The sequence below is a fragment of the Anomalospiza imberbis genome, chromosome 7 (assembly GCF_031753505.1).
Source record: "Anomalospiza imberbis isolate Cuckoo-Finch-1a 21T00152 chromosome 7, ASM3175350v1, whole genome shotgun sequence".
Lineage (NCBI taxonomy): Eukaryota > Metazoa > Chordata > Aves > Passeriformes > Viduidae > Anomalospiza > Anomalospiza imberbis.
Window position 1 is genome coordinate 5,708,436 of NC_089687.1, and position 24,742 is coordinate 5,733,177.

The window sequence follows — 24,742 nt, forward strand, 5'->3', positions numbered from 1 at the left end:
GCATTATTTGCCTGTTCCTGGGCACCTTTTCCTCAAAGATCTGCAACATTAGCACTGTGAGTCACAGCAAGTTTTACCTCTTTATTGATCTTCAGATTCTGGGTGTTTGGAATAATTTACTTTTTTTTTTATTTTTTTCCTTGCCTCTGTCCTGTTGGTTTTCACAGACCATCTAACTGGAAAGATATGTGCTGGCCCAATTTGCTTAGACAGTATCTTTTAACCTTAATACAGGTCTTGGAAAATATGGCAATTTCTCAGATTTAGAAAATGGGCTAAATTCAGGAGGAAGACATTCTGAATAATTCTCTTGGAATATTTTTTCTACTTCAAATTGTGATGCTTTCACTGCCTTTTTTTTTTTTTTTTTTTTTTCTAATGGGCATGTGATGTAGACAGGTTGGTTTTTTCCTGGACAGCTGCAGCCAGCCCATGAGGATGGGACACTATGTGTGCTCTGTGGATATTCTGAAGATGTGAACTACGTGACTGTGTTAGCACCATGCATGAGCTCACAGGCACAGCCACAAAAAGGAGCATGAATACAGCTGAGAGGTTTTGGTCAGCTCAGGGAGAACATTCTTGTATCTACCAGAAACATTAACAGTCTCTCCAGTGAAGTTTTTCCATTGCAAGCTCTTCAGGGGTATCAGTGCTCTGGGTAAAATTGATAGTGTCTGAAAAGAAAAATACCAGCAGGAAATACAGATAAACAGATTGTACACCTAAATGTCTTGCTCAGTCCTTAATTTTCTATTAAAGAAATATCCCATGCATTCCCAAGGGACACATTTCTTTGCAAGCAGTGACAACCCTTGTAGCTGTCAGTGTGTAAGAAAAGCTTCTGTTGAAAGATGCTACTAAAGAATCACATGTTCTGCTGATATAAACCTGATATTGCTTCAAATTTCCTATTACTGAAAGAAATACGTTTAGAGTAGTCTGTAAAATAGTCCCTTTGCCTGGAACCACCACCTTTTCTCATAGAAGTCATCATCTTTAATAGAGAAGCTTTCCATTAAGAGCTAGTGAAGGTGCTAGTTTTTCTTTCAGCAGTTAGAAATAAGAACAATAAATGTGTGGGGGAAATGCATCAATTTGGTTAGGAACATCAAAGTGTGTTTCTATCTGAAGTACAGACAAATCAGTTCAGGGAAATCTCCAAGTGTAGAATTATTGACCCTGGAGCATAAGATACAGAATAACCTTCCTAGGCTGTACTTTGTCAATTTTAAGTAGTGTTTGCAAGGTGAATGGTTTAACAGTCTCATCCCCCCTCAGCAAAATATTAATAGTAGATTGCATCACAGCTTTTCCTAAAAGGTTTTTTTTTCCTTTATAAATTACACTGCTGTAAAAGTATATTAATTTTCTATATATCTATTAATCTTCTGTAAGATAAAATTAATAAATCCAAGTGATTGATATTACTCATAAAAGCCCATAATTGTCTCTTCCTTTCTGATCTGGTTGCTAATTTCATGATGTGGTCTCAATTCTGGGGTCAACTGGTTGATCCCTCTCTGTGGTGTGTCAGAATCCTGAAAGCAGTGGGGTCTGCAGGTGCTACATCCAAGTGAAGGGTGAAGGATTAAACCAGGAGATGACAGGGTTAATATCACTTTTTAAATCTCCTTAAATGTAAATACAAATCTCATAAATTAACATTTGAGATGAAATTCTTCTTTCACATGGTGCCAAGTGTATGTCTGCTCCGTGATATTTTGAAATCCACCAGGCAAAAAAAAAACCTGTTTTTTTCAAAATGCTTTTGAGCCATCTATTCAAGAAATGCACTGTCTTCCTGACAACTCAAATAGGAAACAGTCCTGGAGGTATTGCCAAGCAAGGAAGAACAGCTCATGCTGTTACATGCTCAGTATGTATATGTAAGACAACATCCTGGGAAGTTAGCAGGTGAATTCTGTCCTTTAAGTTTTACAACACAAATATGACTTGTTTCAGGGAATGTGTACATTAGAAACAAGGGGGGAAAATTGCTGAATTCAATTAAATGCTGCCAATCAAAGCCTAGAATTTATATAACCACCTTTGGTCCAACATCAACAACTGTCAACAATATATTTTGAAAATAACTTTTTAATGAAATCTGAAGCAAACAAGATTGTTAAAATCATCTTTGGGAAGATTAGTTTCCAGGGGGAATTATTCTGTTACACTGTGATTTCCAGTAACTACGTCAAATCTCTTCAGTAGTGATAGTGATTATGGACAGAGGGATTCAAAGTGCATCTGTGAATTCAGGCTGCAGTCTTACAGGAGAACAAGACCCCCCCTTGTTCCTGATGTCTGCTCAGAGTGTGCCTCAATAACCACTGCCTTCTGAGCCTCACTCCAGCTGCTTTTCACTCAGTTGTCCCCTCATCAAGGCAGCAACATCCCAACTTGGAGGCAGAAGTGCTTGGGAGGCTGTGTCAAAAACCTGGACAAAGTAGGTGACATTCCTCTGCTCTCTCCTCACCCACAGATCTAGTTTTTTGATAAATATTTGGCAACCAGTTTAGTCAATCGTGTTCAATTTAGTAAAGCCATGGTAAATCTACTCTGTCTATTCCCAGTCATCATCTTGCCCTTCCTTAGCACGTCAGACTTTAGAAAGGATGTGCTCCATGATTTCCCAGGGGGCTGAAGTGAGTCTGAGCAGCTGGTCATCTCCCAGACTGTTTTTAGTCTTTTTGAAAAAAGTTGCTGTATTTGGGGTATTTCCTGGTTGTCTCCCATTCTTCAAAACCTTTCAAACCAGATAGTGAAAAGCCTCACAATAACATCAGCTGGCTCTTTCAGCACTCTTGAATGACACCCACCCTCTGGGCCATGTTTGGGTTCAGATTGCTCAGGGGACCCCAATTCCCTGCTCTCTCTGACTGATAGTAGGGATTGTGTAGGGAATAGAATAAAACTTCAGAGGACTTGAATTAGTTGTGCAAGAGCCAAATGGATTCCTTGGAGTTCAATATGATATCACTGAGACAGGCACCATTGGTTTTGTCTAGTGATGGATGCTAAATGATCATCAAGCCAAAATTTAAATAATCATCTGCACAGGAATAGTTTTCATTCACAATTTTATCTCTGATGTAGCCAGAAGAACATGAATGGTTCACTTCAGGTCTCTTTAGGAGATCTAAGCTTTACTTAGGGAGCAGGTCTTGAGTTTGGTCTTTCAATATCAACAGAGAATTGCCCCACAGAGGCAGAAGGAAGTGTTCCTTGTGGACAAGGATGCCAGGGTGGGGTAGAAATGGGCACCTGCTTGGTGGCTGTGGAGCAGTCCTGTAAGAGCTGCTTCATTCCCCACCTTTCTCTACAGTTTGAACGTGAGATACTGTTCCATGTTAGCATTGTTTAAGATTCAATGTTTGTTCAACAAACGTTTGGAGAACAGCATTAATGTGGGTTAGCCCCATTTTTTTTTCTGATTGAAAACTCAAGAATGGTTTTCTTAAAATGCTGATTATTAAATTCTTTGCTGTGCTACATTTTAGCAATGCCTACAGATACAGAAATAACACATGCTTAAGGCAGGCATGGGAAGAAGATGTGCAATTCTTTGTAAGTCTCATCCTTCTGAATTCAGTCAGAATTTTATGGAGAGCAAGTACAGAGGTAAAACTCCAACCTGGTCTGACTCAGACTAACAACTTTTGCTCCTACAAAAATGATTCACATTTTTAATGTTAGTTTGTGTCCTACACATTGAGGGCTTGTAGAAAAATAATTTGAGAAATTCTAGATAGGCAAATGAACCTCAAAGCAGTTATAACACCTGCAAAATGTATCAAATGTAGGAATATTTTTCAGCTATGGAAAGAAATTATCATTAACCACAGTTGAGCACTTGCAGTTTTCTGCCATACAGGAACTTCATTCTCCCCTCAGTCTGTGAGCTGATGTAGTGACAAGCTGCAGAGAGATGACAGATTTCGCTAAGGATTTGGAGTCTGAACACCTGTGCAGTGTCATGCATTTAGAAATAGAATGTGACAGCAAAACACATCAACCTTCTAATGTCCAAATGGAAACCACGGGGTTGTTTTCTTCAGCTTTTATCCAGAGAAATCACTTTCAATCATCACTGGCCAAGTGAAAATACAAGGCAAGGCTGTTCTGTTGCGGTCCAAAATAAACAGGAACAAGTCAGAATGGTAAGCACAGGTGCACAGAAAATATTCAGTAATGCCCATTTCTTTCTCCTCAGTGCTGTTGTGCATCTCTGAGGCTGCAGGTTATTAATGGTCCAGAGGAAACCCTCGGAGGTGGGTTAGCAGAGGGCTGCCAACCAAAGCTGCTCTGCATACCTTGCCTTCTGCGAGAGTCACTCAACCCTCCAATGAATGCATCAGAAAAAACCAACACAGGTTTGCTGTTTCCTATAGTCTTCTCTCTGGGAGAAAAAGAAGCATAAACCAAGGGCAAAAAGATAAAAAGAGGCTTGCTTGATTGCAGGGTTAGATGTGTGCACTCTGCTCTGCTCTGGAGGAGCCTGCGTCACTGGCAGTGGTGGAAGGGAACATCTCTGCTGCCCATCTCCCTTAACAGTATCCTTGAAATGTTAATCAAATTGAAAGCACATAATCTTTTCTTACAGAGGGTACAAGGTTTCCAAGTCTGCCAAAGCCTCTGAGCCCACTGCCAGCCTGCTCTGCTCTAAGGTTTAACATAATTACTGGGCAGCACCATGGGCTGCCCAGGAACCCAGTCTATCCCATTTTTCCCATTACACAATGCTAAGCTTTCAGCAAGTGCTCTTTCTTCAGCAAAACCTTTGTTTTCAGAGATCAGATTTTTTTTGTTCATATTGAGTACACTAATTTTGAGAAGTGATTTTGGCCTCTTTTCTATTGCAATCCTATTAGCTGTGAATAAATAAACACTATTTATTCAGTGTTTTGGGACAAGTTTTTTATGTGATTGTATGACGAGGAATTAAAGAGGGTCCATATTTAGCTCTTCTGTGCTCTCATTTATGGATGAGAAAGATGAAAACCTACTTTAAACTCAGACAAGAATTAGCATTTTGGATGACAAAAGCTATCACACATGAATGAGTTGCTTCTTAAAATCAATGAAATAAATTAGACTCCCTGTTTAGGAGCATCTGGCACCCTTAGAACCTAGTTCATATAATGATGTCTCTGTTTGTTAAAAAGAATTATGTAACAATATGGTTGATTTATTTCATGATGATTGGCTTAACAACTTAATTGGACTATGCAGTATACCAGAGCACACAAAAAAATAATTTAATTAGCTCATTTGTTTGTGGATGACTGCAAGCACTGCGCATCAGGCTCGGCTCCTTTAGAGGTGAGCAGCCATTTGATCCTGGGAGGAACCAACCCTTGTCAGCTTCCACAGAAACCATGCTCACAGCCAGGGAACAACAGCACCACGCTGGGGTTCAGGTGTTGTCAAAGCCCACATTCCATTTCTTGGAATCCAAGGAGTGTTCTGTTACTCCTGGCAGGCTCAGGAACCTTCCTGGAGAAACAGCAAGGCAAAAATGTGCCATGAAGAATAAAACTAGTTTTCTCCCTCTGTGGCCTCTCTTTTCTCTTGAGCTGATATTCCACCTTCCAGCTCCCAAATACTGTTAACATCCCAGAAAATTAGCATGCTGGATCCAGGTTTTAGATTCATCCTGGTGCAAAGTTTTATGTCCTGTTTCCAGGATACTCATACATGAAAAACAGGCATTTACAACACCAATTGACTCCTTCATGAGGTCACCACCTCTCACCTGACAGAACAGTACTATTGTTATTATCATCATTATCATTATGGTTATTTTTGTTATAAGAATAAAAATAAACCTCTTAGTAACATAAGAGTAACATTTATTGTAATGTGTTCAAATTACTTAATATCCAAGTCATATTTTCAGAATAGCACTTGACAGTGGTTCAAATAACTTTCAAGATCTCTCAATTTTATTTCAGTTCCAGATGCAGCCAGGAGATTGCTGACTTGGGGGAAAATTCCTCTTAAGTGTTTATTAAGTTGTTTCTATAGTCTAATTTTACACCAATTTAAATAAAATTAGAGGTGTGGATGTTGATTTCTCTTGTGTTGTTACGTTAAAATACTCTGTGTCCCATGTGATTTCCTTTTTCCATTTCTATAATTGAACAGCCAACTCCCCACTTCTCTCCCACCCCACAAAACACACAAAAAAACAAGAAAAAAACCTAAATTACAATCAGAATAAGGATTTGACTTAAAACATAAAAGAAGAAATAGGGCTGAAATTCCTTACTTATTGCACTCTGTAGTTCCTAGATACAGCTGCACATCTGGTGTGTGAGATAATGCGCTGTTTAGAGACCGTGATAGAACACACAAAATTGGAAATGAGTTTCAAGTCTTAACACTACATTTCTTCACTACTGGGAGCAAGTAAGGCCCTGCTTTTCACTCTTTTTGTAGGTTGTGTGATTTGATTCCCTCTGGTTTTTTGCTTTGTAAATAATATATGCATGAAGGAAATCAGGAAACTAATGGTTCTTTAAGAAGTATTTTGTGCAGAACAGCAAAGAAGGTTTTTTATCAATTCTCAGACCATATACTAAAGTTTAGTTGTGATGTTAGCCACAGGATAAAAAAAAAAAGAAATGCTTAGTTGAGGACATGGATGGAGCAAAAAAACCAGCATGTATCTTGTTCGTTCACTTACCTCATAATATAAATCATTAAAGCCAAAGGCAACGGGGGTTTGCCATTCTCTGCAGCAGAGCATATTCTCTCAGGACTGGCTGGTGCTACAATTCACTTTTGCCACGATCACACCTCTCAGTTATTTGCATGTTCCTAGCCTGTAGCTATTAGAAGTTAAACCTGCAGCCAACGTTCTTCCCTGTTACCTCCTACTGAAACTCCTGGGTGTCTGCATGGGTCTGACTTCTGGTAAGGAATATTTTCCTTGCACAGTCATGCAAAATGCAAGAACTAGTTTACAAAAATATGACCCAGGTGTAGTGTATTAACTTTGGACTTACTGTACAGAAAATCAAGTACGTCTCTAAATGTAGAACATCAAGACCTGATCTGACATTTTAGTTCTTCCACACACTGGTGGGAGAATCACAGCCTGGCTGTGAGGCAGGGAAGCAGCATCCCAAACCAGAGAGAGGAGCAAACCAGAGCACTGTGACCCTTCCTCTCCCTCCAGCCTGTTTATCCGATGTAGTGACTGTGGAGATGGAGAAAAGCAGCCAAGTGAAGCATGTTGTTGGCACTCCAAAGAAAACATCTCCCCCAGGTATTGAGCAGCAATGAACTGCAGCAATGAACATCAGAAGTTTTTGGACATTTTGATCCATATTCAGCTGTCAAGATTATTGCAGAATTTTGAGCAAAGTTGAACCAGAGCTTATCTTGTAAGACATACAACTAATCTGCACTAATGAGGTGTTGCACTTTGCTGGCTGGACAGAGATCTGCTGAGATCCTTCTTTTCTGGGGCATGATGTGGAAATACTAATTCTGTTCAGTGAAGTAACACAGTCACGCTCCTTGTTCCCTGAAGGTGGGTGATAACAATCCTTGTTTCTCACTGAGTGCAGCCATCCTGCTCTCCTCCATGCATGGCTTGTGGACAGGAGAAGCTGCTGTGCCTCGAACAGGAGCTGGAAGGTTCCCAGCCTCAAACCCAGCTAAGAAGAATGTGGAAACCAGATTTATTTACCAGTTTCTGAGCCAAAATCTGTGGTAGACTACCTTGCATGTACTCTGGTGAATTTGACGGTTGTGACTGGTCCAGATTAGGTTTGTAGCAGTGGGTGATCCAGGCACCCGGGGAAGTGGCACAGGGCTGTGCTCCACTTATCCTTATCCCTGCAGCATCACAGGCAGGTAGGATAGGCAGACAAGCCCTTCCTGAAATGGTTCATCACAAGAACTGGTGCTCCTGTAGGTATCAGAAGCTGTGATGCAATTTGATGTAACAAGTTTATTGGCCTGATCATGGAGACTCAGACACTTATAAAATCACATTTTTATTACTGATTCAGTCACGCACATACATATTTATAGCTTTGTAATTGATCACATAGGGCAACACATTAAATTTTAATGCAGGGAATTACTTCCTGTCCCTGTAGAACCACCTTTTGTATCCACAGAGGACAGTTTAAAACATTTACAGCGGAGCTGCTTTTATGTCTGTTATACACTTATTACCAGCTTTGGTCTAGGCAGTTACATTTAGATTTGTTTCCTTCTTTGATCTCCACAATCTGTGGGAAAACACACATTAGGAACAAGAAGGACTGCGTGACTTTTGAAGCCTGGCATCACTTATACATCACCAGCTCTTGTAGCTTCCCTTTATCAGCTCATATCTCACATCTCTTATTCTAAAAACCTGCTCTTCCTAACTCCTGAATGTTTGGGATTTGAAATTACTCAGGGCACTCATCCCCAAACCTATTCATGACTAGGGCTTAGGTTTCTTATACAGACTCAGAATCTGACAATTTAATGAAAAACACCTCACTTTGTTCAGTCAGTGTGTGAATTAAACAGTGACTATAAGTCTTATTAGCAATTTTGGGTCCTTCTGAACTGGTTTATCCAACTTCTTAAATAGTAGTGAGAACTGACTACTTAGCAAATTGGTAATTTTCAGAGTAAATCTTAAATTAGCAAAGTCTGTTTTGGAAGTAGATTAATTATTTGCTAGGGAGGTAAAGACTGTGGTCAGCTGAAAAAAAGAATAACCCCAAACGAACTCTGAAAACTGAGGTGTTTAAGCAACACTTTGGTTTTGTCACCCTGCATGGTCAAGTTCTGGAGCAGGGAAAAGCCAAAGGGGTTGTTAGGGGAATGGGGATAGGACTATCCATGGCTGGGGATCCTTCCTATCCTTCCTGGCTGAAGGTGTCCTTGCCCATGGCTGGGGATTGGAACAAGATGATCTTTAAGGTCCTTTCCAATCCAAACAATTCTGTGATTCTATGATTATCTGAACTTTGAGGAGGGGGAAAAAAGTCTGCGGTAAGTGAAGACAGACAAGCCAACAGAGCTGAGATTTCTCACTGAGGGCTTATCTAATCTGACCTCAGGTTCAGGCCTTTGGGGGTTTTGCAGGTTTGGGATCCAGCTGGCTGGATCCACAAATCCACTGATATTTGCGTTCCAGTTTGCATTATTTGTGCTAACACAGGAAAGACTTTTTCAGGTTATGCTTTTATACAGCCTTTCCTGTAAAACACCACTGGTGTGCCTCTGAAGAGAACACTTCCCTCTGCCCTGTTGCTAGGATTGTACATTTTCTGGGGTATATGTTTCAGACATGTGTGCCTTAAAAGCCACATGCTAAAGTGCCATTCCCCTCACCCCCAGCTCCCCTGGATGATTTATCTGCTGTCAGGGCTTGTTTCACCAACTGCAAGCACCCTGCTAGTACAGTTCTTTTAGACAACCAGGAAATGTTATTCTTTACATGCCAATTGGAATACATCAAATGCATAGTGAAATGAGACCAAATTTACACTTGGGGTTATGTGCACTGTAATTCACAGTAAAAGAAAGATTGGAAGATGTAAAGATGTGTTGAATGTGCTCCTTTCATGTTTGATACAGATGTGGAGCAAATAGGTTTGAAATTATATTTTTGCATGCAAATGACAGCAATTTGTATTAACTCCTATTGTGCTAGAATGTAACATTTTCATCTGATCCAAGCCTTTCTGTCTTCAGATCCTCCTGTTCTTACAGTGCATTTACAACTATCTTAGATATTAATTATCTTGGTAAATTCCTGCAAGGAAACAAACCAGGCACATGTTGTGACATTCTTCCAGGCAATCTAGTGTCAAACTCATCTCCCTTTGTTAAACACAAGTCATGGATTTATTCTATCAGAGCAGATGACTGACCAACTTCTATTTAAGCCCTGTTAAAACTTGCATGGTGATTGGATTTCAAATTTGAACCTTGTAGTTTTCAAAGCGTCTTAAACCTGTCATTTTGGGTTTTTTCCAAAAAGGAATTCTGATTTTCCTATTCTCGGGGACATAAAAAATGCCTGGATAAATTAAAAGAGATTAAAATTGGGTTTCAATAGGACCTCACAGTATGAAGTCACTGTTAGTACACCATTATGAAGAACACGACTGCAGGCGTGGCTGGCTCATGCCAGGCAAAAGCTAATATTGTTTCACCTTAAAACTTAATAATCAGGCAGCCTCAGTCAATGATTTTCTCTTCTTTAAGAGAGTAATTCATTTAGGAAAGCAGCATGCATGTGTGTGTGTAGGCAGCAATGAAATACCTCCAAGTTCCCCAGTGTGCTATCTCAAGCTAAGTGCTTTGAAAAGGAAAAATAATTTTAATTTAATTTAGAAAATTTCTGTGGCCTTCCACGCATTGAGTAGGGAGGACACAAGCTGTGAGCAGGCGTGGGGACAGGCAGCTTCCAGCACAGCCCCAGCTTCCACACTGGCTGCATGGCTGGGAGGAGGACAATCCTCAGTCTGGCCTTCATCCCAAACCTGTGCTGTCGTCTGGAGCACTTGGGGAAAGGCAGTGACAAAGGGCTTGCCCAGCAAGGGACAGGTTTTAGTGCAGTCCTGGGGTGGTGCTCCCTGCCAGGCTTTTCCTGGGCCTCCACCTTACTGAAAGGATGTCAGTGGAGGAGCTTCTCCCCAGTGTGTGACCCTGGCATCCCTGGGCTGCATTTCCAAAGCAGCCTCTGCCCGTGGTTTGCCCTGCTGTGCTCCCTCATCCACAACACCAGGCAGTGTTTGAGCAGCAGCGGGTGCCCCTGTGCCTCTGTGCCAGTACCAGTCCAGCCTGCTCCTGCACTTCCCACGTGCTTCTGTCACAAAGCTTTGAAGCAGAAATATTTTTCTTAGGGAGATGCCACAAATGCACTGAGCAGTTCCCAGAGCTTGGTCCGACTGTGCTGCTCAGGGTGCGTTAATGACAGCGCACGTGGGCAGCAGGGTTTCCAGGAAGAAACATCATCCCTGAAGAAAACAACAAAAATGTTCTCTGGAAGAGAGCTTTTAACCTGACAGTATTTTTAGTCAATCTCCTCTGTCCCTGCCCAGCTGATGGACTCTTGGGTACATCCACACACTTCCTTCAAACAGCGGGAGGATTCAGGAGGAATTCAAGAGTCACTGGATGACCCCAGTTAACTGGTTCTGTAGCAGGAGCCTGCCAGGAACTTGGGGTGACCACAGCTTTCCTGAGATGTCAGTGCTGAAAGCACCTAGGGCAGCTCTTTTCCACGGGGAGCTTTCTAGGCTGAGCTCTGTGATGACCCTGCCTGAGCCAAGAGTGGTGCCCGAAAAACACCTTTTAATGCTTTAAACAGAGCATTTCCTTCCTAACCCGGCTGAGGGTTAGGAGGGAAGTGCACGCTCTGACAAGATGCACTAAACTGTGAAAGCTGGGGCAAAGTCCAGAAACTTGGGACTTGTTTCTGCTCCCTCTCCCCTGGCTACAGTTGTCTCCCATTAAAGGCAGTGGAGTTTGGAAGCACACACTGTTCTCCAGGAATGGGATCTTTATCTCCATCACATCACCGACAGGTTGTTAGAAAATGCAGCCTGCAGTGAAGCAACACAAAAATCTTATGCTTGATTTAAATAATGGTGTTCATTGCCTATTAAAATGTAACTTCTTGATTTAAAAAAAGATTAATTAAAATGTACAAGAATGCAATTCAGTTACATTTAATGCTTCATCCCAGCTCACTTTTCATCACTCATTCCCAGAAGTAGTATTCAGGGAAGCACGGCATTCTCAGTTCTGCCATTAAAAGCACAAATGACTATCAAACCTGTTCTTTTCAAAAGCCTGGCTCAAGTATCAGCATTGTTAGATTTTTCGTAATGTATTACTTTGGTCATTACTGCTTTGCAAGATAATTGTATCAGTGATCTAACTTTTGACAGGATCCAAAGTGGCTGAAAATAGTTCACTGCAGCACCTTTGTCTTTTAAAGGCCATTTGGGGCTTGTTATTTTAATACTTGTGCAGCCTGATTTATCACTTCAAACATCTGTCAGCTGTGCTTTGTCTTGAAATTGATAGTGATAGTGTTTCTGATTTTTCAAGAGCAGCTGGTAGAGGTTCATTAGTTAAGCTCTCAAAGGGAGTAGATAACTGTAATATTTTTCTTTGTTAATCATCTCTTACGCATTGTAATAATACAGAGCTTGAAATCTGCTAGAAATGCACAGCTTCTCTTTGTTTCTAACAGCATTCTTTCCCTCTTTTAATCTGGTTTGATTATTAAAATTCTCCTCTTCATAATGCAGTAAAAAATTGAATAATTGCATATGAGTGGGAAGAGAGAAAAACCAGCCTTTGCTGTGTCCCATTTCGCACTGAGAGAGGTCGTTGGGGTCTCAGAGTTCACATCCAAACACAAAACAACTCCAAAGTGGAGATTAAGGGCTCTTCCATAATTGATTTTTAATTTAAACTTTACAAGGCATAAAAAACCCTCATGACAACTTCAGTAAAGTCAGGATAATTTATAACAGATACAGCAGTTTTCCGTTCACGCACTTTCCCTGCCACGCGAAACAGCCTTCATGGTGAACTACGATTCTTAAAATATTTCCCCCCTCAGAAATCTTTGCCAGGCAGGCTCCAGCTGAGCACCACGGTGGCTCCTGCCCAGAGCTTCCAGGGACTGGAGCATCTGACTGGGAAGTCTCCTGCAGCTGAGAGCGTATCAGCGCTAGCGCCGCTTCCACCAGCAGCGCTCACACGCAGATAATTACAGATCGAAATTAGTATTTTAATGAACTGATCTGGCAAACGTGGAGCAAAATCTCCCAGGCATTAAGGAAATAAGCAGGAGGGGAAATTATTAACTGTAAAGTTCAGCAGAGGGCTGGTTGGCAGGTGCCAGCTTGGCAGAGGGGATGAGTGTCCCCACTTCCCTTTGTGGGAACAGGAGGCTGCGTTGGGGTTTGGTCCTGCAAGCTGCCCTGGGTTTTAGGGACAGGGATTAGTGGGACTTGGCAGTGCCAGATCAATGGTTGGACTCGATGTTTTTTACAGCCTTTTCCAACCTAAATGACTCCATGAGCTGCACCTGCAAGCAGCACAACTTCAGTGTAGATTGAAAACACCTGGCACATCTCAGGATTTCCAGGTGAATAGGATTGTCTTCTAAATGGCCGTAAAAATAACTAATGCCAGCTCTCAACCCTAAAAGCACATCTCAGTCCCATAAGACAGTTCATGTGTCCATAGTAGGAGTGAAGCTCAGTGCAAAATAGATTGTGAGAATTCAGCCTGAATATCAAGAAAATGCACAGAGTGACTGAAAAAGCCACTTGAGAATCAGTGGGGCTTATTTGGTGCTAATAAAATAATAATCTAAGTTTTCTGTATCTACTGTATCTCAATTTGATATTTTTATACATGATTTTTTCAGACCCTTCACAGAAAGGTTTACATTTCTTTTACTTCCCTACCCTTCCAGAATGCCTCATATATAGTGAAGAACTAAAACTACTTAATGGTATTTAAAAAAAAATTAAAAGTTGTTCCCCAACACACATGAAAATAAGAGACCTAATTTTTATCTCAGAGATCTCTAATTTAGATTTAAGGCGGGGGGAGGGGAACCCAAAGAGTCAAAGTCTTCAAGAATAGAATTGGTTCACATTTTTTGGCAAGAAACATTTCTCAGAAGAAATTTTCTGTTCTCTCAGCAAAAAGGTAGATCAATTCAATGCATGGATATAATTTAAAAGCAATCTATCCGATTGCAGCTGGAGGGAACACTTCAGATAACCAAAAACTGCTTGTCAGGGTTGTGAAAAAGGCATATTTTTGAAATAGGAAATCTTTGCAGGCTTTATTTTTAATTTTCACTCTTTTCTTCTGCTGGTTCTTCCTCCCAGTTTTGTTTCTTTATTGAAGTGCTGTAGTAAAATAGTATTTTGCTTGCTTACACAAATGGGAGAATTTTAAACTGTTTTTTTTTCCCTGTAAAATATGATACTGAGTTTGAAGTGTCAATTTTGTTTAAAAAATATGCAATGAAATTGTATCTGGGATTGGAAATTTATCCCAACATACCCCTTTTAGATTTGTACTTTTGTCTGTGGGTTATAGGGATGTTATCATCTCATATTCTCATTGAACTAAAGATTTCTACCTGTACCTTCACTGACCTTTAGGTGGATGCAGGTGTGACAGAGATCTTTCTTCCTGTCATGGTTTGAGGAGGAATGACAAAGCCCCTTTCAGTGGTCCTGTCTGGCTGAACGTGAGCCCAGGTGTGGCCAGGTGGCCAATGGCACCTGGCCTGTGTCAGGAGTGGTGTGGCCAGCAGGACCCTGGACACTGCTGAGGCCACATCTCCAGTGCTGTGTGCAGTTCTGGCCCCTCCTCTCTGGAAGGACAGTGAGGGGCTGAAGCATGTCCTGAGAAGGGAACGGAGCTGGGGAAAGATCTGGAGCACCAAGAGTGGCTGAGGGAGCTCAGGGGGCTCAGCCTGGAGAAAAGGAGGCTCTGGAAGTCAGGCTCTGCTCCTAGGAAACCAGCAACAGGAGAGGTCATGGTCTTAGCTGTGCCAGGGGAGAGTTAGGTTGGACATTAGGAGGAATTTCTTCACAGAAATGGTGATTAGACACTGGAGTGGGCTGCCCAGGGAGGTGGTGGAGTTACCATCCTTGGAAGTGTTTAAGGAAACCTGGATGTGGCACTCAGTGCCATGGTCTGATTGAAATGGTGGTGTTCAGTCACAGATTGCACTCTGTGATCTCAGAGGGCTTTTCCAGCCTTAGTGATTCAATGTTTCTGTTTACAGGCAGAAAATCTAATGGGCTGCAAGGCTCAATCATGAAGGCTTTCTTTTCTGCTGAAGCATCTTCTCATTGTATTTTTAACTGCACAAGGCTGGCTAAAATTGTTAAAGTAATCCAATTCTGTTCGTTATTGAACAGGGGATTTCTGGCTACCTTCCCTGAGTGAAAGAAAGTTGCGGTAGCATTTAAAGATTTCTAAATTGTAACCTCCCTAACTTATCTGGGGGATTTTGAGAAGTCTGAGTACTCTGCCACTGTCCAGCTGGACATCAGCCCCCCTGACTCCCAGCTCTGCAGTTTCCCCCCATAATGGATATCTTTGCAGGATTTGGCACATTGAACACAGTCCCTCTGTATCATTGGGTTCAAGATGAAACAGAAATCAAGTGAACTCTGAGTTTGTGACTTAATTTCATCTTTGCACCAGAGTCCTTTGAAGAGCCAGTCATTGCCCCAGAAGACAGAAAGCCAGGCAGAAGAACCTGCTAGTGTTAATTCATTTACAGTTTAGCAAGGACGAGGCTGTAGAACCTAGAAAGGCATTTTGGGTGCTGAGGAGTGAGAGCACCCTCAGCCACAAGGTTCAGCCTCTCTTCTGGATATTCACATCCCACCAGCTCAGTGCTTGGTGGATTAGAGAATCACAGAAGGGTTTGGGTTGGAAGGGATCTTAAAGCTCATGTAAATCCAGCCCCATGCCATGGTGGGCAGGGACACCTCCCACAGGACCAGATTGCTCCAAGCCACATCCAATTCGGCCGTTTTGCTTCAATGCAAAGCAGCTCCACAGCATCCTGAAAAATAAGGCTGTGACTGGATGGAACAAACATGGCACTCTTACACAGTCCTGCTGAAAGATGTCACTTAACTCCCAAATTCCTCACAGTATTCCTGACAGCAATCACATCTGCAGCCATAAAGCCCTCCACAGCCTCTGTCTTTGGAAAAAAAATTTAATAATCAGTGAAGTTCAAGCTCAGCTTGTTGTGATGAATTATTGGAGCCCGTCATCATTTTCTTGGGGGGAAAAAAAGACTAAAAGACTATAACGGAACACAATTTTATGGTTTTTTCCATTTAATTGATGATGGGCTGAGTTTTTATTAATATTTCTGGGCTCCAGTGTAAGATGCTGAAAAAGCTAATATGAGATCATTGTATCTGGTTAATGTGTGTGCTTTGCAAAATTGATAAGCCCTGTCAAGACATAAATTACTTAAATTTGATAAATGTGTTGAAATCACTGAATTTTCAAACCGATAAAGCAGAGTTATTTCTCTTCCCTGCCACACACCCCCCTTCGAACTGGGGCTTTTGTGCAGGCACTTGATGGGGCCACATTGTCTCATGGCCTGTGAGGCTCCAAAATCAGCACAGGGAACCCAGAGAGGTGTCCTGTGCTGCTGCAGAGGGGACACAAGTGTAAGCCAAGGGGACACTTGGGCATGGAAGCAGCAGAGAGCGAGGAAACCACTGGAATCCTCCCCCAGTATGAGTGAGTTTTTCACTGGGGGCAGGAGGAGTGGTGGTACCCCTTCTCTCCAGCAGTGGGATAAGAAGCTCCCAGTGAGCAGCAGAATGGTGCTTCAGAGCTGTTTATTCCAACAGACCAATTCATTCCAGCTAATTGCTGAGGGTTTTTAAATGATTCCTGGCAGGGGTGAAGCTAAAGGAATGATTGCTGGTGATTGATGAATAACCTGGATAAAATTCCCAAAGCACCAGAACTATTAACTCTTGCATGGGGACACCTGCTTTTATTTAGTGCCTTGCCCACAGAGAAAGGCAGTGCAGTAAGTTCCAAATGAACCCAAATTTGAGCAAATAGAGAAAATAGAGCATTTACTGATACCAGTGTTTCATCAGTGTCAGCTCATTTCTCAAAAATAGCTCACAGGGAATGTTATTTAACGCTGTGCTGCTCTGCCATGATCAGGATCGTGCATGGAAGGAGGAGAGTTTGCAGAGGAGTCACCATCTTTTAGAGGAGGGCACAGGAAGAACCAAAGGTTTGAAGTTTAAAACTCCATAAATGTAAACCACACTGCACTGATTTGAGCTGTTCTTGCTGTTTACGCAGCGAAAGAAAACAGCGAGACGCGCTGTGGATGGGGCCACGGTTGTGTTTCTTACTGGAAAATATCTACAGGCAAATGGAAATTTTAGGGTAACTGGGTGCCATTTTACAGCCTCTGTAATAGGGAAAAAGATGAGGTGATTTCTGTTTGGAAATCAATGGTTTGGAGGGAATGGGAAAACACCGGTGCAGCAGAGGAGAACTCCAGCAATGGCCATCTGTTTAAATGGATACACTAACTTGCCTAAGCTGGTGTTTTTCAAATACCCTACCAGCAATATTTTTCACTATAGTGATGCATTATAGTGAAATGGAAAGATGCTGAGGAAGTAGTTTTTTCCAGCATGTGCTGCATTCTTTTAATACAGATTTTTTTATTGCCCAGAAATTGCTAACCAATGTGAATAAACAGCTGAACAAAGCCATCGGCCCTTCCTCACTAACAGCAAAATGCAGCCAGTGAGGGAAGGGCCTTGGGAAAAACCAAGTGTTAGAGCTGGGTTCTCTTATACTGCAGAACGCTTTATTCAAAACAGGAAAAAAATCTGCACTCCACAAAGGTTTTACATTACAAAAGCACAAACACTATTCACATCTCTGAGCAGTGTCCCCTCCTTCCTGCTGCTGTGGCAGGCACTGAGCAGAACCAAGCAGTTCTTTGTTAAGCTCTTTTTTTACCAAATATTTGCAAAACACAACCTATTTACCCCCCCAGCCACAAGGTCCCTTCCCTGCAGCCCTCTGAGATGACAGAAATTCTGTCAGCTCCTGAATCTCCTGTAATGAAATTAGTGGAACAAGACAGCACTAGGATGGAGCAGACTGAAGAATTAAGGTTCTGCAAGACTGGAGAATCCCATAGCCTTGCAAAATACTTCAAAAAAGATGAGGAAAAAGATACTCAAGCAAAATGTAAGATACAGCTTTCTGCAGTGCCTAAGGATTGCTGTCTGGGCCTTAAACAGGAGTATCACATCCTTATAATTCAATTTATCAATGATTTATGAAAGCTGTTTTGTTGCCGCATGAAATAGCCCAGGTCACTGTAGCTTCAGGGGTGTGTTTCGTTACCCCATGAGTAAACCTCATTTGGTGTAACAATTACATAAATAAAAGTAGCAGTAGTCTAGCAAGGCACAATTCTGTGCTTTCACCATCATGGTCTTGAAATACTTGTGCCCTGATATGTTATTGATGTGGCAAACCTGCCTGGCTTTTGCATGTGTTAATGTTTCCCACCCTTCAGCCATCCCCAACCCTATACCCACATATTTCTTCTTTTCCTATCAGAGCCTTCAGCAAGGCACCCCTGGGAAAGCAGCACTCTGCCATCTCATCTGGTGTGAGAGCCCCCAGAAGAGACATACACTGAGCACATGGCTCAATGTCCTCTGCACCTCCTCATATAAGGCGAGGGGAGAAAAGCCAAAGAGCCATTGCAGGATTTCAATAAGCATTGCAGAAGACAAGTAGCCCAGAAGGATATTTGAGGGTGTTCCTGTGCCCTTGTCAGAGGACAGTCAGAGCTGGGTGCAGGCACCAGCAAAGCCAGATTCCCCTGCAAGGAAACAGCTTCCTCTCCTTGTATTTCACCTTAAAATATCCAACCACTTTTCCCTCTGACTCAGTTACTAACAGCAATACCAGCTGTAGGTGCCCATGGTTTGAGTGGTCATTAGCATTTTAAATAGCATTTCATTTAGCCATGCAAATGAGAAAGTTTCTGGTATTCCAGCACTGCCAGGCCCCTGGGCCCAGCTGTAATCTAGAAATGCAGCAGAAAAGCCTCTTTTTTGTGCTTCTCAAGGCCTCAGGTCAGGTTTGGGATGGGTGAACGTGTGCAGCACTTCTTGCTTCATGTGAGCAGAGTCACTTCTCTGCAGCAGGGGAGTGATTTCCCTAGCAGTGCAGATGGCCAGCGTTCTCAGCATCACACAGCTGATCCTGGGCTGGTGACAGGCTTAGGAGTGGCTGAAGAACCACACATAAACATGACAGAGCTTCACCAGCAACTTTCCATCACAGCAGAAGTGATGTTTCCCTCAGCATCATTATGACAGCGCTATTTGGGCTGGTACAGATCAGCATCTGTCACTGTTTCCATTAGAATCTCCTATTTCCCCGGGTTCTTAGCTCAGCCATAAAAAAAATATAAGATAGAGGCAGAAAGTTGACATACAAGGTCTCGGGCTGAGAATGATCACTGTTGTCTTTTCTTCCCTGCTTTTAATCTGAAGAAGGAAATAAGGTATTTTTGCAGAGACACACCTGGCCCACTGCTTTTCCACCCAGCCGTGGATTTATTTCTAGTAAAAAATAAGTGATAGGACAAGTGGAATGGCCTTAAGCTGAAGGAAGGCAGGTTCAGATTAGTTATTAGGAAGAAATTCTTTACTGTGAGGGTGATGAGGCACTGGAACAGATTCCTGAAAGTGTTCAAGGCCAGGCTGGAAGGTGTCCCTACCCATGGCTGGGGGTTTGGAAATGAATGATCTTTAAGACCCCTTCCAACCCAAACCATTCTGTGATTTTATGATTTAGCAATAGTGATGGTCACCTTTCAACATTCAAGCTGTGAATGTTGCTGCTGTTGCACATTTCATCTTAATTACTGCATTAGGGGTGATCAGGAAGGACACTGGTAGTGGTAGCGGGTTTGGGCTCTGGTTTGGAGCCTATTGCTGCAGAACAGGCCCCAGTGAAGATTAAGGGCTTTGGAGTCTCTAATCTTTGCCAGATTATGACATGAAAAATTGCAATTAATAGAAATAACAGCTGGATATTGTACAAACAGAGCCCTGTGAGGAACCAGAGGTGTAGAAGACCCTTTGGGATCAGGAGCAGAGGAAAAAGCAAGCCCAGCATTGAGGTTTCCCTCATGAGACACAAAGCACAAAATTCCATCCCGCACATTCCGCGTCTGCACTCCGTGTTTTGGCTGCTTTAGGCAAACTTCCAGCCTGTAATGTTGGTGCTGGAGAGTGAAAACCCCACCCCTGCATTAGTTATACTGGGATCCACCACCTGGATCCTGGCACTGTGGGGTCAGTGATGAAGCAAGAGCAGCATTTTGCCAGGAGGTAGGGCCAGCAGCAGTTTGTCACCAGGAACACGGGCAGGACAAGTGTCCTTTCTTCTTCCCATTTTAAACATCTCTTTGTTCTGTTCACACAGTTTGTAGAAATAGATGCAGCTAGAAAAGTTTTCCTTTTGTACATTAGGATGACTGTGTAAGGCAGTTCTAAACAGAACAGACCCTAAAAACACCTTCTCCAAAGCTTCTACTCAAGATTTAAAGGACCTAAAAAGGTCAGATAATCATTTCTATCCTGTTGAAACACAGATCTTGCTTCTGACCTCTGGATCATACACTTGAGTTCTGCATTTCCAACAGGACTTCTCTGCCAGAGAGAGCAGGAAGAACACACCTGGGAAATGTGTGTCTGCACTGAGCTGGAAATTTTACTGAGACCTGTGTGTTTGATTCTGAAATGTTAAGGCCATTCTGTCACTAGTACAAGGAGGTTTTGCTTTCTGATTGCAGACTCAGCTTGGCCTTGTCACGAATCTTAAAACTGAGCTGTGCTCTGTGGCTGGGAATGCTCAGCACTTCTGGAAGGCTGGGCCTTGCTAAGCACAGGCAGCTGTGCAGCTGAAACCAGCACACCAAAATAGGGTGTTCACTGTGTCACTGTTCACAGGGTGTTCAAATGTTCACTGTGTCAAACTAAGGGCACAAACGTGCAAACTAAGTTTGGATCAAATGCAAAAAGCAACACCAGAAAGGACAAATGTACAATAAATGGTTTAGGAGACAATTACACCAACAGAACAGGATTTTAAGCCTAAACCAGCTGGAAGGTTGTGGGAAGAAAAAAGAAGGGACTGGAAAATCATGCTGTTCTATTTCACTCCATCTTTTAGCAGAGGGGCCACTTTGGTCTTCAAGGTTTCCACTTTCCTCAGTCAGGTATTCATCTAACAAATCTGCGAGCATGGGGCCTGCTCTTGCACATCACAGCCATCAGCCTGTCCAGAGGTTTATCCATCTGTCCCCGTGGATGGCTCCTACTGAGATTTTTGCATCTTGCATAAGCTCTTTCGAGTAAAATCCCTGAACTTTCATATAACAGTAGAAATTACTCATTGCAGTGGTCCAGGTGACTGATTCAGACCCTATGGGTATAAAAATAAATATTAATGGCTCCTCCTGTGTCTTGGCTGTTTTATTTCCCCCCTTCACACTGCTCTCCCTTTCTGTTTCGGAGCAGGTGTTCTGTGACACCAGGCGGGTCGTACAAGCCACGGACGTGCTGGACTGGGAGGACAAGGATGCTGCAGAGACACTGGTTGACAACGTGGTCCATTCCAGGATCATCAACCCTCTACGCCTCTTTGTTAAACCATCTCCAGTGCTGAAACACGGCCAGGTGTCCTACTCGGACAGCATAGAAAACTTTTGGGATTGGTTGTCCAACATCACGGAGGTGCAGGAATCTCTGGCACGAACTAAACGCAGACCTATAGTAAAAACTGGCAAGTTCAAGAAAATGTTTGGATGGGGTGATTTCCACTCCAACATCAAAACTGTAAAGCTGAACCTCCTGATCACGGGGAAAATCGTCGATCACGGCAACGGAACCTTCAGCGTTTATTTCCGACACAACTCCACGGGTCTGGGGAATGTTTCTGTTAGCCTGGTGCCACCTTCCAAAGTGGTGGAGTTTGAACCATCTCCACAGTCCACGCTGGAGACCAAGGAGTCCAAGTCCTTCAACTGCCGCATCGAGTACGAGAAAACAGACCGCGCTAAAAAAACTGCCTTGTGCAACTTTGACCCTTCCAAGATCTGCTACCAAGAACAGACCCAAAGCCATGTCTCCTGGTTGTGTTCCAAACCCTTCAAAGTCATCTGCATTTACATCGCTTTCTACAGCGTAGATTACAAACTGGTGCAGAAGGTCTGTCCCGACTACAACTACCACAGCGAGACGCCGTACCTGTCCTCCGGCTGACCCGGCCAAGGGCTGGGGGATCACTCATAAAAACGAGCATTCCCATTAACCTTTTGGAGAAGAATATGTTTTCCTATCAGGTTAAAAAGTCTCTAAAAACTGTAGCTGTGTTCGTGCTGTATCGTAACTAATCCAGCTGTTTATGTAACAGTCGTTTTCATTTGAGGCCGTTGCATTTTAGCTCTCTCATCCTTCGTAAGGGAACTGCCAGGCAGGCACAAGAAAAAAAATCAAAAAAATTATGTCTGTAATGAACACTGATCTTAAAAATCAGTTTTTTAAACAACTCCATGGCAGAGAGGTTGTCTTTTACTTGAATTGGACAGCACTTAGCAGGTCCTATTTCTCATTGGGAACTTTAGGTGACAATAGAAAGAAAAAATGATGCAGCCTCAAAGCTGCTCATACTCAAACTTCAAATAAACAGCTCTCCCACTGATATCATAAAGAATGTTACACAGAGGGCTCAAGTAGTCAAGTCCAAATACTAAGAGGAAGTGCTAATTCTTTGATAAAAAAGGAAATAAACTGCATTTTTATGAGTTGTAGTAGCTGTAGGTGTTCATTGAAGTGAAGAGTGAGTAGTTCTTCCTTCAGACTTCCTACCCATGGATATGCAATGATGTAATTAGACCTCGATGAGCTTTAGTTTACTAGACCCTACAGGTGTGCACATGTGGTACACATTCCTTCCTCCCGTGCCCACCACTGGGTTTGACTCCTCTCACACATTCACACAAGCACACACACCCCAGTATTAATTTTGCAGCAACAGAGAATCTATAAATACCTGGGAAAAAGATAATCTCTCTTTAAGTCAACCTGGTCTAGCGGAAGGTGCCCCTACCCGTGGCAGGTAGCTTGGAACTGGATGATCTTTAGGATTCATTCCAACCCAAACCATTCTGTGATTCTCTGAACTGTAGCAGGGGCTGGCTTCCAGGCAAAGGAAGCAAGTATTGCTATCCAGCCCCTGAGCATTAAAGTGTAGCAAGGAAAATACATCACAGCACAAGGATGATACCTGAACAAGCAGCTTTCTCTTTCTTGGCACCAGTTGCTCCCTTAGCACTGCACTGCACACCTTAAGTCAAAGTATCAGCCATGACAAAGAGAGAGAACAACAAAAATCTGTGCACCTTCACCTCATAAAGCAGGTTTGAAACTGTTAATATAAATACTCAGCCAGGCTTTCCCCTAGTGCAGAACCAGCTCCCTGCACTGCAGCTGGTACAAGGGAGGGTCCAGCTGTGGTTGTGCTCCACCAGGTGTGGTCCCACTGCAGTCAGGAGTGGTTGGCTCTGGCCATGCAGGTTCCAGCATCACCCCCTGTGCTTTCTCTGGGTATTGATCTGCTGCTGCTGCCAATCTGCTCTCCTGCTCCTTGGTGACAGTTTGATGTCACAGGTCCTGTGGAAGGAGCTGGCTGAGGAAGTGCTGATTGCCTCCAGTCAGACTCGCACACAGGGTTCAAGAAGTTGCACACAGCTTAAATAAAGCACTATTGAAATACTGTTTGGTGATGTGCATTCAGACAATTGACTGTGGCAGCTCAGAAGGACTCACTCATGAGATTAATTCTGATTTCCTTGGTAAAGAGTCACACAAAAAAATTACTCTGTTAAAATATACGACTAACTGGGTGATTTGTTTTTCTCTTTAGGTGACAAATTTAAATGTGTGGTTTAGTTTGATCAATAATCTAAATGTTTTCCTTCATCTCATTTCATACAGAGTCTCTCCTGGTCTATAATGATGTTTTTTAGTTTGCCTATTCCTGTCAATTCCTACAAGTTGGTCTACTTTGTATTCTGTATAGCGTGTCCTCGCCCCAGCTGTACATGAGCTTGGATTTATTGCTACGAGTTCAGTGGTTGGTGCTTTTGTAACTTAGCTGTAAGCCATGATTTTATTGCCATGCATTTTTACTCAGCACTGTAGGCAATTAAAAGAAAACCCTACATGCTATTTATTGTAGAGTATGTGGAAACCATGTATGTATATACACTTAAATATGTGTACATATGCAGAACATATGTGTACATGTATTTGTATGTAAATAAAGAGAGTTTATTAAATCTGGCACTTGCTTGTGGCCCATTTGATGTTTAGCTTCAAATGTTGCATGTCCGAAGACACAAAGTAAAACTAAGGCACGGTAACATCTCTTTTTGCCCAGGTGGAATTTGTTTTTCTAGGAGACATTTAAATGTATGCTATAGTGAACTGTGTACAAGCCTAGGCAGAGGAGGTTCAGCAGCATTCCATGAGATTTGAGAAACGAAGCGCGTGTTTTGACAAAGGCAATCCTTAACTGTTTAATAATTGCACCAGGTACCATTAAAAGTGAGGGGGAAAGTTTAAATTTGTCAACATTCCCAAGCAGGAACACGCTGGGAGAGAAGGCAGCTCGCTGCCTTGCTCAGTTCCTCGTCAAAAAGGGAGCTGGATTCTCCTCCTCCCTGGCTGTGGCACTTCCCAGGTTGAGCTTTCCAGGCCTCAGGAAGACAAACCATGGGAGAAACTTACCCTGGTCTCCTCCCATGCAGCCCTGGCACGAGGAAGCAGCCTGGCAGCTGGAGCAGGAGCAGAGGGAGGGAGCCGTGGTACCAAACTCCATCACACCCACCAAGTCCCCACCACTCTTCTTCCAACCACAATACTTTATGAATCAGCTTAAAAGGAGGCGGTTGCCATTTTTCTGCAGTTTTTCTTTCAGATCAATTTTGAAAACATCAAAAAAAAAAAAAAAAATACAGTTACATTCTTACTGCAGTCAAAATCTGCTTAAGAAGAAATTATTTGCACCCAGCAGGGTAAGCAAAATGCAATGCAATGATGAC

General features: G+C 42.6%; 1 protein-coding gene across 1 annotated transcript in view; it reads left to right on the forward strand.

The window, feature by feature from the left end:
* The window catches only part of NXPH2 (neurexophilin 2), a 35,358-nt gene extending 11,377 nt beyond the window's left edge, over positions 1-23,981 (forward strand). The window contains exon 2 of the mRNA XM_068195163.1: positions 21,156-23,981. Coding sequence (XP_068051264.1) covers positions 21,156-21,899 — 744 coding nt within the window. The 3' untranslated portion in view covers positions 21,900-23,981. The remainder of the gene's footprint in view (positions 1-21,155) is intronic.
* Positions 23,982-24,742: the final 761 nt, after the last annotated feature.